At 46.1% G+C, this 19,838-nt stretch overlaps 1 protein-coding gene across 4 annotated transcripts in view; it reads right to left on the bottom strand.

Moving 5' to 3' along the window:
- The window catches only part of LOC132341396 (ubiquitin-associated protein 1-like), an 85,627-nt gene that overhangs the window by 32,521 nt on the left and 33,268 nt on the right, over nucleotides 1-19,838 (bottom strand). For 3 of the 4 annotated variants that reach the window (XM_059872941.1, XM_059872939.1, XM_059872940.1), the window contains exon 3: nucleotides 11,300-11,424. The exons of the other annotated variant lie outside the window; for it this stretch is intronic. In XM_059872941.1, coding sequence (XP_059728924.1) covers nucleotides 11,300-11,424 — 125 coding nt within the window. The remainder of the gene's footprint in view (nucleotides 1-11,299; nucleotides 11,425-19,838) is intronic. 4 annotated transcript variants of the gene reach the window in all.

The following is a 19,838-nucleotide window of genomic DNA, read 5'->3' as shown; positions in this document are numbered from 1 at the left end:
AAGAGCAACATCTCCAGTCAATGGACCTTTTCCTGAAACTCAGCTGTTTGGACTTGAAACAATGAACATTTTTTGCATGTTTTTTGCATTTTCTTATATTGTAAGCCTTGTTTTAGTGATATGACAGAAGTAGATGTTCTACAGGTAAAGAATCTGCATGATCATTCTATGGCAGCACATGACTGAGGTTTTGATTGGCAACGGATAAACCTCTCGACATGTGTTTGTTCCCTCTTCTGCATGGGCCCAGCAGAAGAATTACAAATGCAGTCTCTTTTTATTTTCATTATACTAAAAAGGGTGAAGTGTCACAGTCATATTTTCTGAAAAATCCCTTCACCCAGGATTTTCTCCTGGGAAGCTGAGAAACCTCAGAGAAAAAGGAAAACAAATTCTGATCTCATTTGCTTCTCCTGTGTTTTGCTCACATGTGGAATGTGTTTGGAGATTGTTTATGCAACAGGTGATTGTTTCATTGGTTTCATGTGAATTGTTTTGACTTATTGACCAATTAGGGTCAAGCTGTGTCGAGGCTCTAGAAAGAGTCACGAGTTTTCATTATCATCTTTTTAGCCTTCTATAAGTATCCTTTCAGTATTCTTTAGTATAGTTTAGTTAAGTATTCTTTAAAATAATATAGTATCATAAAATGATAAATTAGCCTTCTAAGAATATGGAGTCAGATTCATCATTCCTTCCTGCCACGGGGGACTCTGCAAATACAATACTGGCCCAGAGGCCCTATGCATTTTGGGCATAGATTACCTATGAAGTCGTTATTTCAAGGACCCAAAAGGACTCAGGTGGGCATTTGGGATAGCAGCTGAAGTGACAGAGGGTGTCCAGCAATCGAACACCTTGCCCTGACTGTCCGAGAATCCATCTACAGTCAGACTTCTGAAGGGAGAAGAGCAACAGGTACCAACTACCACTTCCACAGTGCATCATTGACAGTATAGAAGAACTTGAGATGCTGTGATTCCCATCCATAAGACGATCCGAGAGCTGGAGAGCCAAGGGGTGGTCAGCAAAACCCACTCACCCTTCAACAGCCCCATTTGGCCTGTGTGTAAATCTGAAGGAGAATGGAGATTGTGGACTACCGTGCATTGAATGAAGTGACGCCACCACTGAGCGCTGCTGTGCCAGACATGTTAGAGCTCTAGTACAATCTTGAGTCAGAGGCAGCAAAGTGGTATGCCACTATCGATATTGCCAATGCATTTTTCTCCATTCCTCTGGCAGCAGAATGCAGGCCTCAGTTTGCTTTCACGTGGAGGGGAGTGCAGTATACCTGGAACGAACTGCCCCAGGGGTGGAAGCGCAGTCCTACCATCTGCCATGGACTGATCCAGACTGCACTAGAAAAGGGTGAAGCTCCAGAACATCTACGGTATATTGATGGCATCATTGTGTGGGGGATCACAGCCATGGAAGTGTTTGAGAAAGGAGAGAAAATAATCCGAATCCTCCTGGAAGCTGGTTTTGCCATCAAAAAGAGCAAAGTAAAGGGACCAGCTCATGAGATCCAGTTCCTGGGAGTAAAGTGGCAAGATGGACAGCGTCAGATTTCTACAGATGTCATCAACAAGATCACAGCTATGTCTCCACCAACCAATAAGAAGAAAACACAAGCTTTCCTAGGCACCATAGGTTTTTGGAGAATGCATATTCCTGAGTACAGTCAGATCGTCAGCCCTCTTTACCTGGTCACCTGCAAGAAGAACGATTTCCACTGAGGTCCTGAGCAGCAACAAGCCTTTTCCCAAATCAAGAGGGAGATTGCTCATGCAGTAGCCCTTGGCCCAGTCAGGACAGGACCAGAGGAGAAGACCATGCTCTGCTCTGCAGTTGGGAACCATGGTTTGTCCTGGAGCCTTTGGCAGAAGGTGCCTGGGGAGACTCGAGACTGACCACTAGGATTTTGGAGTCGAAGCTACAGAGGGTCTGAAGCCAACTACACTCCCACAGAGAAGGAAATCTTGGCTCCCTATGAAGGAGTCCAAGCCGCCTCACAGGTGATTGGTACAGAAGCGCAACTCCTTCTGGCACCCTGACTACCGGTACTAGGGTGGATGTTTAAAGGAAAGGTTCCCTCTACCCACCATGCCACCAGTGCTACATGGAGCAAGTGGATTGCTCTTATCACACAGTGCGCCCGTATAGGTAAACTGAATTGCCCTGGGATTTATGAAGTAATTAAAAATTGGCCCGAAGGTGAAAATTTTGGTGTCACATATGAAGAACAAGTGACACGGGCTGAAGAAGCTCCACCATCCAACCAACTACCAGCAGAGGAAACACTCTATGCTCTTTTCACAGATGGTTCCTCTCGCATATTAGGGATGAATCAAAAGTGGAGAGCAGCCATATAGAGCCCAACATGATAGGTCGCAGAGGCCACTGAAGGAGAACGTGGATCAAGCCAACTTGCGGAACTCAAAGCCGTTCAACTGGCTCTAGACATTGCAGAAAGAGAGAAGCAGCCAAAGCTATACTTCTACACTGATTCATGGATGGTAGCCAATGCTCTATGGGGATGGCTGGAGAGGTGGAAAGAGGCTAATTTGCAGTGTAGAGGGAAACCAATTTGGGCTGCTGAAGAGTGGAAAGACATCGCTACCAGGGTAGGGAGGCTACCTGTGAAAGTCCACCACGTAGATGCCCATGTCCCCAAGAGTAAAGCTAATGAGGAGCACCAAAACAAGGAGCAGGTAGATTGGGCTGCAAAGATAGAAGTGTCAAAGAAAGACTGGTAACACAAGGGAGAATTATTCCTGCTCGATGGGCCCATGATGCCTCAGGCCATTAGGGTAGAGCTGCCACCTATAAGTGGGCACGAGACCGAGGGGTGGATCTTCCCGTGGACAGTATTTTGCAGGTTATCCACCACTGTGAGACGTGTGCTGCCGTCAAAGAGGCCAAGCGAGTGAAGCCCCTGTGGTATGGTGGGCTTTGGTCCAAGTACAAGTATGCAGAGGCCTGGCAGATCGACTACATCACACTGCCCCAGACATGCCAAGGCAAGCGCTACATGCTCACAATGGTAGAAGCCACCATGGGATGGTTGGAAACCTACACTGTCTCATGCTACTGCCCAGAACACCATCCTGGGCCTTGAAAAGCAGGTCCTTTGGAGGCATGGTACCCCTGAGGGTATTGAGTCAGACAATGGGACGCATTTCAAAAACAGCCTTATCAACACCTGGGCTAGGGAACATGGCATTGAATGGGTGTACCATATCCCCTACCATGCACCAGCTGCAGGCAAAGTGGAGAGGTACAATGGACTACTAAAAACCCAGTTGAAAGCCTTGGGTGGGAGATCTTTCAAAAATTGGGAGCAGCATTTAGCAAAGGCCACCTGGTAAGTTAACACCCGAGGTTCTACCAACCAAGCAGGTCCTGCCCACTCTGAGTCCCTGAATATAGTAGATGGAGATAAAGTCCCAGTGGTACATGTCAGAGGTTTGTTAGGGAAGACAGTGTGGATTAATTCTGCCTTGAGTACAGACAAACCCATTCGTGGCATTGTCTGTGCTCAGGGACCAGGTTGTACGTGGTGGATAATGCAAAGAGATGGAGCAACATGATGTGTACCTCAGGGAGATCTGATTGTGGGGTGAGAAATGATATGCAAATGTGAGTCTTTGTTGGATGTTACTGCCATTGTCTCTACATTAAACCACGCAGACATGAAATAGAAGGAAATGTATAGGTGTTGAAGGTCTCAGCAAGTGAAAGATGGAGTTTTGAATGAGTAAAATGAAAGTGGGGAATCCTGCAGCTCTGTAGTCTGGGGACTGGATTCAGTGGTTCAGTGTGGGGACGTGACAGGGGCACGATGGGTATTGCTTGCAATTTTTTGGGTGGAACAGATGGAAGTTTTTACATGAATAAAATACATGATGTTTGGTAGTAAGTTGATGATATGGGGATAAGGGGTGGAATGCCCTAGGATGACGTTATGATGCTTGTATCCCCAATCAGCTGTTTTGTTTATTTTGGATATTATGTTCTGTGCCTTCAAGATTGGCTCTGAGAGCCAAGGCGGGGAGAAGAAGAAGCACAGAGTTTTGTTATCAGCCTGCTCTCACTCCTCCACTGTGGTGTTTGGGCATGGATGGGGCAGAACACAGCACTCCGTTGGTTTTTAGTTAGTTTAACTAGCTGAGGCAGAGAAGTTCCCTGGACTGTTTTTCTTTCCCTTTTTTTGCAACTGTTTGAACCTGCTCCAGACTGAGACCCGGGGGAAACACTGAGAGCTTGCACTTTGTAGCCTACCAGGGCCTACTCTGGTCAGCAGCCTTTCCCAGTGCTGGAGGGTCTGATAAGAGAACAACCACCCACGGGAGAGATTTTCTGAATTTGTCATCTCTTCAGAGCAGCGAATGAGTTTTGTCATCTGGTATTGTTCATTTTTTGTGCTGGAGAGTGTTTGCCTGTTAAATAAACAGGTTTTTTTCCACTTCTCTCTGAGGAAATCCTTACCAAACAAGTTGGGGGGAGAGGCCATGTGGGTTTGCTTTCTGGGGGGGCCCCTTTTGGAGGTTTTCTCCCAAATTTGCCCTAAACCAGGACACAGCATGGAGTGCAGCCCAGCACTGCTTCGTCTTTACCGTGCGTGAGTCTCTGCTCTTAAGATTAGAAGGTGACCTGGGACCATAGTAATACCCGATCTGACTGGAAAAAACCCTCACCATATATTCAGGTGCCTCAGGGGAAAACCTGGGACCCTGATGCCTTCCCCCTTCCCAGAGGGTATGTTACCCAGTTGCGTGTGGCAGTTGCTATGGACAAGCCCGGCTGCAGGTGACAAGCCCCACTGCTTTATGCCACCGCCAAGTCCCACTGCTTTTTGCCGCTGCCTCGGACTTTTCCACTACACTCTAACCCAGCACCCCATGTCCACCTGACTGCCACGGCTCCTGCTAAGGCTGTGGAGTTTTCTATTAAATTTTGTTTGCCACCCTGGGGCGTGCCTTCCTCTGCTGTTCTAGCCGCTGCTCCGACAGTCCTGCTGCAGCTCCTTTCTCTATCTGGAGGGGCACCGGGCCTGTCGTGAGTTTGTAAAGGAAACCCCTTTTCTTTCTCTCCCACCTGTGCGTCCGCCATTGCCCACATGGAGACAAGCGGCTGAGCTCGTGCCACAGCGACCCCTGGAGCTGCGGGGGAATCCTCGCACCATTCCTGCCCTGCTCAGCTGGGAGCCACCAGCACTCCTGCTGGCTGTGACCATAACTGCACTGAAGGGGAAGTGCCTGCAGCCAAGAGAAGGCTGTTACTGGGGTTCTATTTTTGTTTGTTGTTGCTGCTGTTGTGGTCATTTGTTGTCCTTGTTATACAGATATATATAGAGTCCAGGAAGTTTTCAGAGTGTGTGGAGGATAACTTTTTGTTGCAGCTGGTGGGTGGGCCCACTGGGGAAGGGACTATGCAAGACCTGTTGTTCACTAATAGAAATGGGCTGGTGGGAGATGTAGTGGCTGGAGGCCGCTTGAGGCATAGTGATCATACAGTTATAGAGTTGTCGATATTTGGTGAAATCAGGAGGAACATTAATAAGACTTTTCCATTAGACTTCCGGAGGGCAGACTTTGGCCTACTTAGGAGACATATTCTGAGATTTCCTTGGGAAGTAATCCTTAAAAACAAAGGAGTCCAGGAAAGGTGAGCGTGCTTCAAAACAGAGATATTGAGGGCACAGAAACAGACTGTGCCTGTGTGCCAAAAGATGAGTCGACGAGGCAAACATCCAGCCTGGATGGGCAACGAGGTTTCAAAGGAACTTAAGAATAAAAAGTGGATGTATCATCTTTGGAAGGAGGGTCAGGTCTCTCAGGAAGTATTTAAGGGGGCCACTAGAGCATGCAGGAAAAAAAATTAGGGAGGCCAAAGCTCAATTCAAACTTAATTTGGCAAATTTGTAAAGGATAATAAAAAATGTTTTTACAAATTTATTAATGGTAAAAAGAAGGGTAAGACCAACCTTTGTTCTTTACTGGATGAGGGAGGGAACTTGGTAACTGCAGATGAGGAGAAGGCAGAAGTGCTTAACACCTTCTTTGCCTCAGTCTTTAGTGGGAAGACAGCTTGTCCTCAGGACAACTGTCCTCCTGGGTTGGTAGATGGTGTCAGGGAGCAGAATGGTCCCCCTATTATCCAGGAGGAGGCAGTCAGAGAACTGCTGAGCCGCTTGGATGTTCATAAATCTATGGGACCAGATGGGATCCATCCCAGGGTGATGAGAGAGTTGGCAGATGAGCTTGTGAAGCCACTCTCCATCATTTACCAACAGTCCAGGCTCACTGGAGAGGTTCCAGATGACTGGAAGCTGGCCAATGTGACACCCATTCACAAAAAGGGTGGGAAGGAGGATCCTGGTAATTATAGGCCAGTTAGCCTGACCTCAGTACCCAGGGAGGTAATAGAACAGTTTATATTGAGTGTCATTACGCAGCACTTACAGGATGGCCAGGGTATCAGACCCAGCCAACATGGGTTTAGGAGGGGTAGGTCATGTTTGACCAACCTGGTCTCCTTTTATGACCAGGTGACCCACCTGGTGGATGCAGGAAAGGCTGTGGATGTTGCCTATTTGGACTTCAGCAAGGCCTTTGACACTGTCTCCCACAGCATACTCCTGGAAAAGCTGGCAGCCCACGGCTTGGACAGGAGCACTGTTTGCTGGGTTAGGAACTGGCTGGATGGCTGGGCCCAGAGTGGTGGTGAACGGTGCTGCATCCAGGTGGCGGCCAGTCACCGGTGGTGTCCCTCAGGGATCTGTGCTGGGGCCAGTTCTGTTCAATATTTTTATTGATGACATAGATGAGGGGATTGGATTGAGTCTTTCATTAGTAAATTTGAAGATGACACTAAGCTGGGAGCGTGTGTCGATCTGTTGGAGGGTAGGATGGCTCTGCAGAGAGACCTGGAATGGTTGGATGGATGGGCAGAGGCTAACATGATGACGTTTAATAAGTCCAAGTGGCGAGTCCTGCATTTTGGCCACAATAACCCCCTGCAGCATTATAGGCTGGGGATGGTGTGGCTGGACAGTGCCCAGGCAGAAAGGGACCTGGGGGTACTGGTCGACAGCCAACTGAACATGAGCCAGCATTGTGCCCTGGTGGCCAAGAAGGCCAACGGCACCCTGGCCTGTATCAGGAATAGTGTGGCCAGCAGGAGCAGGGAGGTCATTCTCCTCCTGTACTTGGCACTGGTGAGGCCACACCTTGAGTACTGTGTCCAGTTCTGGGCCTCTCAGTTTAAGAAGGACTTTGAGATGCTTGAGCGCAACCAGAGGAGTGCTACGAGGTTGGTGAGGGGCTTGGAACACAAGCCCTATGAGGAACAGCTGAGGGAGCTGAGGTTGTTTAGCCTGGAGAAAAGGAGACTCAGAGGTGACCTTATAACTCTACAACTTCCTGAAAGGTGGTTATAGCCAGGTGGGGATTGGTCTCTTTCTCCAGGCAGCAACTGACAGAATGTGAGGTCACAGTCTCAAGCTGCGCCAAGGGAAATTTAGGTTGGATATTAGGAAAAAGTTTTTTACAGAAAGGGTGACAAAGTACTGGAATGGTCTGCCCAGGGAGGTGGTGGAGTCACCATCCCTGGAAGTGTTTAAAAAAAGACTGTTTGTGGCACTCGGTGCCATGGTTTGGTTGAGGTGTTAGGGCTGGGTTGGACTTGATGATCTTGAAGGTCTTTTTCACCCTAGTGATTCTGTGTGTGATTTTGTGTATGATATATTAGTAAAGAACTGTATTCCTTTTCCCATGTCTTTGTCTTAAAGCCCCTTAAGTTCAGAGTTATAATAATTTGGTGGGCGGGGTGGGGGTCACTTTTTCCTTTTCATTCCTGCCTTCCTTGGCAATCACCTGTCCTTTAAACCAGGACATCATCCCAAGATCAGTTTATCAGTTTCACAGCTCTTCCACCCTCTCCCCCCAAGACAACAGATGCAGCAAGCCTACTAGATAGCCATACCCAGATTTAGCATCACTGAACTACCTCCTGTTCACAAGTTTCCCAAGTCATTCAAGAATACAGCAGAGTATTTTTTTTTCATCCAAAGACCAATACAGTATTACTCAGTTCTCCCTAATATATTTCTAAGGGACTTGATATTATAGTTTTATTCCCACTAGAATTAGAGGTATTGGTATTAGTTCAGTGCCAGTGGCTCACCAGCAAAGGGCATAATTGCTACACCGATGATGACAACTACCTGCAGTAGCAAATTTTGATGCAATTACTGGCATGACAAGATCTCACACGCTTTTCTCATTTAACATCAGCTCCTTCAGGGCCAGGTTAGCACAGGAAGGCATTTACAAGCTATTCACTATCAGTTTACTGGTTATAGTAGTGGCTTGGTTGAAAGGACAACATTCTGAACAGACTAAATTTACTTAAAGCTTTAATATCTTAGTAAGAATGAACAACCTCAAATGCTCTTTAAATAACCAAAAAATGTTCAGAAAACACAGCCTACAAGTTAAGTCCGAGATGTAACCCGTGACTCACAAGAAGTTATACGATACCCTTGCCAGGATAATGGCACATAACTGGAGTGCTCTTGCCATGGGACTGCTAGGTCATATAAATTCCTGTCTCTAAAGAGCAACAAACCAGCAAGGCTTGCTAGGCTTCTAAGCTTTTCTGGGACTTGCTATGTGTTGTACCACATCTTATCCTATAGCAGGCTCCAGTGAGATCCTGGAGACCTATTGTCTTAACTGCATAACAGTTTTCCATTTCCTTAGCTCTAAGACTCCAAGAGATATGATACACAATTTATCAGCAAGGCAACTTTGAAAAAAAAATCACTGGCAGAAGTACCGAGCACTACTCCATATACATTCTTTGCTATCCAAGCAGAGCTATCAGGGTTTTGTGTGTGTGTATGACTATATACATGGACCAAAAATGACCAATTTTTTTAAATATTAAAAAAGGGGGTATTTATATAAAAAGATATAGTTTTGGGCAATTTTGCTTCCTTGCACTTTTATTTTTTTAACAGCTCTCACTACAGCTGTAAAAAAAGTCAAAATGCACTGCAATATGCATATTCTACATAGTTGCATCCTATTATGCAGGGTACTTCAGTCCAATTGGACATATTATACTTGAGCCTCAGCATGGCAGGAAAATAGAAACATAGCGCAATGAAACCAGCAATATGAAACTAGTTGCCTTTAGCTCTTCCACACCACTTTAACTGGGTGGAAATATGTTCATTTAGATAATCAGGTAATCATTTAATGGTTATAATGAAAAAGCCATGATGTAGGGTAATTGAGATAGTCAGCTCTCCAGTGGATGAGTTGCAGGGCAGAAAAAAAAATTAAAAAAAGAAAAAAGGGAAGAAAAAAAGCAGAACTATCTGTCACAACTGAAATGAAATGAAACACCAGTTTGGACTGCCAAGGAAAATCATGTATCCAAAATGAGAAAATATAGTTCAGTTAGACTTCTTGTATCATAACCTGCATTTGGAGATTAGATTTTCAACATTTACTTTAAAGCCATTGATTTTATGCTACTATGAGTTTATGGTAAGAGAGACCTGCTTCTCAAAGACCTGGAAGCCATCTGTGTACCATGCTGTAACCTGTTTACCTACAGCTGGAAAAGAATTCCCACTCAGAACTCCACAGAAAACAAGAACTGAAAATTTATTTCTTCATCCCACAATTGTGAGAACACATAAAATATGGTTATATAAACATTTGTTACCCTCAAACAAAATTCTGCAAGTATACCATAGCATGGGTGTATTAGTTCTTAGCATTTGCCTCTTAAAAATGCTATTCAGATTTAGTCGGGGCAACATTTAGACCTATAACCACCTGTTAGAGGTTAGGCCTTTTTTATCCTTTTCTTTCTCTCAGGAAATTTTCTTCCCATTTGTTGCCCCAGAGATGATGAATGAATGGTATTTAAGAGACAAAAGGCCTAGCTGGACATCTTGGAATAACATTGAAATGGTCCTGGGGGAGGAGAGAGGAAGGGGTGCAGTTGTTGCAGTCTTTTAGCTGGGGAGTGACCTCTCTGACTGGGGGATTTCTCTTGGGAAGTGCAGAGATACTGAAAGAGGTCAGGGCGGGAGGTGAAGGTGGGGGGTGCTAACGGAAACTTGGCTAGGCTCAGCCCCTGCTCTTTTGGCAATTGGAGGGGAGAGCATGTAGTGCGGGGAGTGGGCATCTCTCTTTCCCTAGATGGGGCTGCGTTGTGGTTTGCTGGCAGAGTCTGGGGGGTTTTCTTTGCTGTTTGTAATGGCTGCTGACATCGACTGCTGCCCGATCAGACCTGCCTGTCCCCTGCTGCTCCGGGATTTTGGCTGCACTTGAGCTCGACGTCCCCCCCACAGGTCCACCCAGCCCCCACTGTTTCTGCCGCTGTGACAGGGTTATTGCTACGCTTTGATTTGCTGCCCCGGGTCTGCTTGCCTCTGCTATTCCAGCCCGCTGCTCTGAGGCTAGTGCTCCAGTTCAGTTCACCACCCAGAGGGGTACTGAGACTGGCTGCTCCCCGTGAGTTTTGCAAGGGGAGCCATCTCCCATCTACCCCCTTGCCCAAGCTGCCATTGCCATGAGGAGAGGCTGCTGCGCTCGCGCCACAGCACCCCCCTACAGTCGCGGGGGGAATCATTGCAACTGTCCTGCCTCACCAGGACCCAGTAGCGCTCTCTGCTGGCTGCAAGAAAGTCACTGAAACCGTCACCTCGCCAGGGCCCACCAGCGCTCCTGCTGGTTGTGGTTGTAACTACACTAAAGAGGAAATTGCTTGATGGGTGAGGGAAGGCTGTTATTTGGTTTCTGGTTTTGTTTGTTGTTGCTGCTGTTGTTTGTTTATCTTGTTAAATATATTCTAGTAAAGAAATGTTATTCCTTTTTGCATATCCTTGCCTGAAAGTGACGTAATTTTAAAGTTATAATAATTTGGAGGGAAGGGAGTAATATTTTCCATTCCAGGAAGGTTCCTGCCTTCCTTGGCAAACACTCGTCTTTTAAACCAGGATTCCACAACAAAAACGCTGTACTTTTTTGAAGTAGATACGCTAAAATAAATGTTATTAGGTTTTTTTAAAAGTAGAAGCTTTTTGCACAGCCTATCATATCATATTTTAATTTTTCTATACATTCTAACAGATCTTCTGCAACTACTGCCTGGCATACAAAATGGCACTACAAGACCGTCAAGACTAACATTTGAACACGTGTAAACTGTGACTACTTGCAGTTTACAGCACCAGGGGGAAGAGAGCAGAAAGGCAGAACACATCACTTACCTGGGCTTCTCTGACAAGCTGAGAAGAATCAGGCAGGCTGAAACCAATGGGTAATCCAACCTTTGCTGGGGTTTTGAATTTGTCTCCTATCTTAAATGGGACATCATCAAGATAACTGAAAGGACCTAAGATCAAAAGTAGAAATTGTATAAAAAAACCTTACAAGCTTAATGCATTCAATTAAGACTCACATTTGAGTATTTGGGAGCTATCTATCTCTGATGCCCAAACTATACCAGGTGACTCAATACAAAGGAAGTTGCTTGATAAGAAACACATTGAATCTGTTTGGACTTCATTGCCTCAGTTTTGGTTTTTTGGTGGTGTTTTGTTTTGTTTTGTTTTTTAATGTTTTAGCTCATAACTACTAAAAAAAACCCCAAACACACAACAATCCAACAACTGAATAGATTTTGAAGTCAATACACCCAATGTTTTAGCTTTTCTTGTGACAAGACTATTCCTACACAGTTGGAAGTTGAAGCTCTCTCCTGAACATTGTATTCTGTTATGTCTCTAAAAAGATCCATCTTTTTTATCATATTCAAAACAGGTTTTAAATAGCCCAGCTTTAGAGAGGCTAAGCTAAAGTAAAATCCAAGTATTGGCATACAAATGGGAAGTCACATTTATACACAAGTGGTCACAAGGGCAAAGTGGCCTAAAGTCTAGACACTCCACTTGAACCAAAACAGTGAAATAGCTCAAGATTATTTAGCATAGCAAGTCTGATATTTGAAACAAGGCACTATAACTTAATTAGCTGTCTGATTTGTGATCACTCAAATGAGAAGCCTCAGACTTATTTCGTGGTCCTCCATCTGTTCTTTATATTTGTCACTCAGGTTGTATTTAAAAAGTATTTTAGGATTAAACTCTTTCTTCAGGCATCCTGCAAACTCATAAGGCAGAATTACTTAAAGCTCAACCACCTCCAAGCAGCCAGACTACAGGTTTGCTTTCCTTGAGCTGCCGTGAAGAAGTATTAGAAAACACACAATATAAATTGCACTCACTTTCTTGGATCTCCGGTCTAAGTGTTTGGAACTACAAGTAAGGTTTCCAGCTGTGTATAACAATCTGAAGCATTCCTCTAACACTCATTTGTAACTTTGCTTTGAGTGATGCAGATCCAAAGAGACATGAGTGGCATCACTAAGATGGTGTTCAGTGACTAACCTCTTGTCCAGTGAGCTGTGATGCACCATTTTTATCTGACTGTAGCAAAGCATCTCACTCCTCGCATGAGCTTATCTATTGTTTGTTAACCAGGCAGATAACTCAAACAGGACAAGCTGTCTTGTAGTGAGTTATTTTGGCACCATGGGGTTAACACTGGTCTGGCATCTCCCAACTGCTGATAAACATCTTACTTTTGAAGTGAGATTTGACAAGATAAGTTGTATTTCTGACTGACAGACACTCACTTTACAACTGTAAAAGCCACACCAAACCAGAAATGTTCTAAACATTTTCCTGGAAATGGGTGGAGTTACTCCCATGAGTGGGGACACCTATTTCATGGTTACTTTCCAAGGGATTAAGTGAAGGAATCTATGTACATTATTGTAATTTCAGTGGTAAGTTATGTTCAACTCCTAATCAATACTATTTATTTTGCTAGCTTTAATATAGGTACTTTGATATAGTGCACTATTTTATGCTATACTATAATCTACTAGTAGTTCTTTTAGTTTTATACTGTGCAGTAATTCTGATTAAGATCTTTCATCAGTTATCTTTTGTCTGTTCATTTGTCTTAATAAATAATTAATTTTTATACAAATATATCTGATTTGCCATCATTAGAACTAGCAGGAAAAAGTTGCAAAATCCAAACTGTTGATAGTCTGAGGCTAAGATGCCATGCTCAGGCTCCTCTTTCTGAGGAGTTTTGAAAGCAAGGGGGGTCTTCTTGGCACGTTGTGACTCAGTGGCAGGGCTTCTTTAATAAACTTTGTCTGAAGCTTCCACTCCACTCATGACACTGACCCATTTTCATACTCAGATGACAGTTAAGGTACTATTTGTGTTCCTTCACAATTGACAAGGCAGTCGCAGGCTCCAAAAGGATAAGAAGCTGTTAAAATGAGGAACATTCCACTAATTTGGAATTCATAGAATCATAGAATAATTCCCTGAGTTGGAAGGAACCCACAAGGATCATCGAAGTCCAACTTCTGGTCTGGCACAGGACAGCCTCAAGAATCCCACCATGTGCCTGAGAGTATTGTCCAAATGCTTCTTGAAGTCTGTCAGGCTTGGTGCTGTGACCACTTCCCTAGGGAGCCTGTTCCAATGCCCAACCACCATGCGGGGGAAGAACCTTTTTCTAATATCCAACCTAAACCTTCCCTGACACAACTTCAGGCCATTCCTTCAGGTCCTGTCACTGGGCACCAGAGAGAAGAGATCACTGTCTGCCCTTCTTCTTCCCCTCACAAGGAAGTTGTAGACTGCAGTGAGGTCTCCCCTCAGTCTCCTCCAGGCTGAACAGACCAAGTGACCTTGGCCACTCCTCAGTTTCCCCTCAAGGCCCTTCACCATCTTCACAGCTCTCCTCTGGATGCTCTCTGTAGAAGGACTTGCGGTCTGCCACAGAAGAGCTTATCTGTTCTGTCTGTCAGCTGGTGCATAACGCAGGGCATTTTCCCCCTCATATGAATTGGTGAGATAACCTAGGCCAGACATCTGTCTGGTAGCAAGTTATCTCTGGAATTATCCAGGGAGGTGAGATCCCGACCTAACAATAAACATCTCACCTTGAGAGCAAGATTGTCTTAGGTTACAACGTAAGATATAACCAAAAGTATGTATTCTATCACCATCTTCATACGCTATTAAAAACAGGTGGGGCAGTGTTCTTTATTTCTTCCATGACTTATCCCTGATAACATCCTCCAGGGTATTACGGCATAAGATGGACTGTATGCCTCATAAGAGGAGGAGGGGTTTGGCTACAGAGCCAGTCCCAGATATGAACGCAAGCAGGTAGCTATTGGTCAATAACTGGGTGGTAACCAATCAGACTCGAACGCGGAGTCTTTTGAATAGCCCATAAAAAGGGCTGTGTACACCAATAATGTCTCTCTGCTGCATGAAACCCTCGATGTTTGTCATCTCTCCGTCCCCACACACTGGGACAATTGGTGACCCCGTGTGAGGAAAGGAACTAAGCCATGAGAAAAGGAATGAGACAAAACAGCAGAGAGCCACAGGTGAGAGCTGTGAGAAAATGCAACCAGAGCTAGCAACAGCCAGAGCTGTGAGAAAAGGACAGCTAAAGAGCTGTGTGAAAAAAAAGACAGAAAAGATGGTAAAGCTAGAAATTCAGATGGCGTAAGAGCCAAAGAAACAAAAAAGCTGAAAAATAGAAGGAAAACCCCACCAAAGAAACAGGCTGATTTATCTCTGTAAAATAACAAGTCATTAAGGTATGAACTTTTCTCTTACTTCAGTGAGGAGTAAAGTAGGAACAATAAGCTCTGAAAGCCACTATGGACATTTTAAAACTCTTAATGTTTATCTCAAACTGGCTGGGGCACTTAGAAGCCGAACGGGATGCAGAAACGGCAGGAGAGATGCTGCCCATACCACAGCTGAAAAAGCCATCTTTAGGCTCCACGCCTCATACCATCAGTAATGCACTGTGGACACAGCCCACAGAAAAACCCCAATATGGCAGACGCCATGCGCTTTGGACGCAGATCACCCAAGATGGTGGTCAGCACATGGCGCGTAAATCATTCACCCAAGATGGCCATCGCCAAGTGACGCGGGAGCTGCCAGCCAAATCATCTCAAAATAGCAGAGCACAGACAGCATCGCCTGGGAAAAGAGATACCGCGCCGAACACGTGGAGGCAGCAGCCAGGATCACCTCTGTCATGGCATCCAGGAATCCACCCCATGCATCCACCAGACCCCAGAAGCATCATCACAGCACCAGAAACCAGAAGAGAAGCTGGCAGCCCCACCACTGGAAAACCCTTTCGCCTGGCAACCACAGCGCTGGCCGTGTGGATGCCTTCTGCACCATCAGTGGACAACCGTGAGTTTGCCGGGACTAGGGGAGGAGGGCCAGGGGGTGGCCCCTGGTCCCCCAATGCAGGAGGTCCCCTCGTAACACTGTTTTTCCCCCTTTGCCTGCCCTCTGTGAAAGCAGAGCAGCAGGGACAGAGGCGATGGGGGGAGGGACTGTACAAAGCTGCGGAAAGCTGCAAAGCAGAGCGAGACGGCAGCAAAAGCGGCAAGAGACGGAACCTGCAGAACCGCTGTGGCGAGACCCCAGTACCAAGCGCATGGCTGCGACCACATGGCCACGCCGCAGGACAATGGCGAGCGAAGAGCCACTTTCTCAGCAGGTCCAGAGGCGCCAGCAACCCCAGCACCAGCACCCCCAGCAGTGACCCAAAAACCCCAGAGCTCAACACAATGCCCTGAACCAACCCTGACTGCACGGAAAGTCGCCACCCACCCTGGGGGGAGAGGGGGGTCTCCCAAGTGCTCTTCTCCTACCCTGGGGACAGGGATCAGGGCATGGGAAAAGCCTATACGGGCTGAAAGCAGCGGTGAGGGCGGGGGGAGGGGACATGCGGGGGCGCGGTGCTGCGAGGGTGGCCCCGATGCGTGCCGCTCCCGCCTCTCCTGCAACAGCCCATGCTCCATCTGCTGCCGACTGTTATAGATACATATTATAATATTGGCTTTTTGAAAATATTAAAATGAATTTTATATGTGTGGTGTTAAAGTAATTTTGTTATAAAGATATAGTTTGTATTTTTGCAGTTACTTAAGTTTAGACATGGTAGTGAAATAGCTGTGCTTGTGTTAAAATGCCTGCTTTGATGGGATAACATTCAACAAACACAGGATGAGGACATCTGCTACAGATATGCCAACTATCAGCCCTCACTGTCTGAAGACAGCGTGGACCAAGGGCCGTAATAACCTTTGCTCTATGGTCCTTGTCTCCTATTGTCCTTTATTAAACTTTTTAAATTTTCACAGGAGAGTGAACATGTTTTTCATAGGACCCTCGTAAACTAACACTGAAACCTAGCTGGACAGGTAACTTGCTTGGAGTTGCTTGCATTGAGAGCCATTCAGGAATGGGAGTAGGAGCTTCTTTTGTTCCTGAGTGACTGATTATAAGAGGCCTCTGGGGAGCACCACAAACAGGAGCGGGCAAACAGGGGCGTGGCATGTCTTTGGGGCCTGGTCACGGCAGTTTGCACAGCAGTTCGCGCAGGTAGGGCAAGCAGGCAGGGTTGCAGGTTTTCTTGCTAATAAGGTGTGCTGTGTGTTGTTTGAGGTGTTTCTGTTGGCTGCTTGATTTTGAGCTTTCTGCTAGTAATGGTTTTAACACGGTCAAAAACTGTGACTGGTACAAGTGTATGCGACCAAGTGGAGCCCTCCAAAAAGGATGTGTCTGTACAGATCTATTCCTGCCTGGAGTGTTTGAGCTTATTGATGGTTTATGGGGGTGTTGTGGAGGAGGCCTGCCTATGGTGTGAACAGGTGAATGACCTCCTTTCGCTGGTAGCCGAGCTTAGGGAGGAAGTTGAAAGATTAAGGAGTATCAGGGAAAGTGAAAGGGAAATAGATTGGTGGAGTTCAGCCCTTACATCTTTAAGGGAGGCCCACCAAGAGTCAGAGGACTCATATGCCTCTCACTCTCAGGAAATAGAAGGGCACCTGGTAGATGAAGAGGAGTGGAAATGGGTCCCTGCTCGGGGAGGTAATAATAAAAATTCCTCCTGACCCTCATCCCCTAGCCAGGTGCCGCATCAGAATAGTTATGAGGCCCTGGATCTAGAGAGCAGTCAGATGATTTAGAAGAAAATTATCTCCCCAATGAGCCTCCCAATTATGACTCATCTGTAAGATGGATCACCACCTCTAACATCAGGAAGATAAGAAGGGTAATATCGTAGTGGGTGATTCCCTTCTGAGGGGAACAGAGGACCCCATATGTCGACCGGACCCATCCCACAGGGAGGTCTGCTGCCTCCCTGGGGCCTGGGTATGAAATATCACTCAGAGACTTCCTGGGCTGATTCAGTCCTCTGATTATTACCCACTGCTGATACTCCAGGCTGGCAGTGATGAGACTGTAAAGAGGAGTGTCAAGGTGATCAAAAGGGAATTCAGGGGACTGGGTCAAGTGTTCGTCTCAGTCCCTTTGGTGGCAGAGAAAAATGATGAAAGAAATAGGAGAATTCACATCATTAACAAGTGGCTCAAGGGTTGGTGTCATTGGCAAAATTTTGGATTCTTTGATCATGGGGCAACTTTTACGGCACCTGCTCTACTGGATCCATATGAGATACATCTCTCTGTTAAGGGCAGAAGAATTTTAGCTCATGAACTGGCAGACCTTGTTGAGAGGGCTTTAAACTAGGTCTGAAGGGGGAAGGGGATGCATCTGGGCTGTCTGGAAGCAGACCCAAGGGTGGTAAGCCTGAGTTAGGAGAGAAATCAGTAGCCCAGCTGAGGCACATGTACACCAATGCATGCAGCATGGGTAACAAACAAGAAGAGCTGGAGGCCATGGTGCAACAGCAGAACTATGATGTAGTCGCCATCACAGAAACATGGTGGGATGACTCACATGGAGCACTGCACTGGATGGCTACAAGCTCTTCAGAAGAGACAGGAAAAGGGAGAAGAGGTGGAGGGGTGGCCTTTTATATTAAGGAGGCTTTTGATGCCATAGGTATTGAAACATGAAGATGGAGTTGAATGCCTATGGATAAGAATTAAGGGGAAGGCCAACAAGGCTGATATCCTACTGGGAGTCTGTTATCGTCCACCAAACAAGGAAAAAGAGGCGGACAACTTATTCTATAAGCAGCTAGATCCTGTTTCAGGATCACCAGCCCTTGTTCTTGTAGGTGACTTCAACCTGCCAGATATCTACTGGGAACATAATACAGAAGAAAAGAGGCAGTCCAGGAAATTTTTAGAGTGTGTGGAGGATAACTTTTTGTTGCAGCTGGTGGGTGGGCCCACCGGGGGAGGGACTATGCAAGACCTGTTGTTCACTAATAGAAATGGGCTGGTGGGAGATGTAGTGGCTGGAGGCCGCTTGAGGCATAGTGATCATACAGTTATAGAGTTGTCGATATTTGGTGAAATCAGGAGGAACATTAATAAGACTTTTCCATTAGACTTCCGGAGGGCAGACTTTGGCCTACTTAGGAGACATATTCTGAGATTTCCTTGGGAAGTAATCCTTAAAAACAAAGGAGTCCAGGAAAGGTGAGCGTGCTTCAAAACAGAGATATTGAGGGCACAGAAACAGACTGTGCCTGTGTGCCAAAAGATGAGTCGACGAGGCAAACATCCAGCCTGGATGGGCAACGAGGTTTCAAAGGAACTTAAGAATAAAAAGTGGATGTATCATCTTTGGAAGGAGGGTCAGGTCTCTCAGGAAGTATTTAAGGGGGCCACTAGAGCATGCAGGAAAAAAAATTAGGGAGGCCAAAGCTCAATTCAAACTTAATTTGGCAAATTTGTAAAGGATAATAAAAAATGTTTTTACAAATTTATTAATGGTAAAAAGAAGGGTAAGACCAACCTTTGTTCTTTACTGGATGAGGGAGGGAACTTGGTAACTGCAGATGAGGAGAAGGCAGAAGTGCTTAACACCTTCTTTGCCTCAGTCTTTAGTGGGAAGACAGCTTGTCCTCAGGACAACTGTCCTCCTGGGTTGGTAGATGGTGTCAGGGAGCAGAATGGTCCCCCTATTATCCAGGAGGAGGCAGTCAGAGAACTGCTGAGCCGCTTGGATGTTCATAAATCTATGGGACCAGATGGGATCCATCCCAGGGTGATGAGAGAGTTGGCAGATGAGCTTGTGAAGCCACTCTCCATCATTTACCAACAGTCCAGGCTCACTGGAGAGGTTCCAGATGACTGGAAGCTGGCCAATGTGACACCCATTCACAAAAAGGGTGGGAAGGAGGATCCTGGTAATTATAGGCCAGTTAGCCTGACCTCAGTACCCAGAGAGGTAATAGAACAGTTTATATTGAGTGTCATTACGCAGCACTTACAGGATGGCCAGGGTATCAGACCCAGCCAACATGGGTTTAGGAGGGGTAGGTCATGTTTGACCAACCTGGTCTCCTTTTATGACCAGGTGACCCACCTGGTGGATGCAGGAAAGGCTGTGGATGTTGCCTATTTGGACTTCAGCAAGGCCTTTGACACTGTCTCCCACAGCATACTCCTGGAAAAGCTGGCAGCCCACGGCTTGGACAGGAGCACTGTTTGCTGGGTTAGGAACTGGCTGGATGGCTGGGCCCAGAGTGGTGGTGAACGGTGCTGCATCCAGGTGGCGGCCAGTCACCGGTGGTGTCCCTCAGGGATCTGTGCTGGGGCCAGTTCTGTTCAATATTTTTATTGATGACATAGATGAGGGGATTGGATTGAGTCTTTCATTAGTAAATTTGAAGATGACACTAAGCTGGGAGCGTGTGTCGATCTGTTGGAGGGTAGGATGGCTCTGCAGAGAGACCTGGAATGGTTGGATG

Source organism: Haemorhous mexicanus, chromosome W (genome assembly GCF_027477595.1).
Source record: "Haemorhous mexicanus isolate bHaeMex1 chromosome W, bHaeMex1.pri, whole genome shotgun sequence".
NCBI classification, from domain to species: Eukaryota; Metazoa; Chordata; class Aves; order Passeriformes; family Fringillidae; genus Haemorhous; species Haemorhous mexicanus.
Note: the sequence above shows the minus strand (reverse complement) of the source record. Positions and strands in the feature narration are given on the sequence as shown.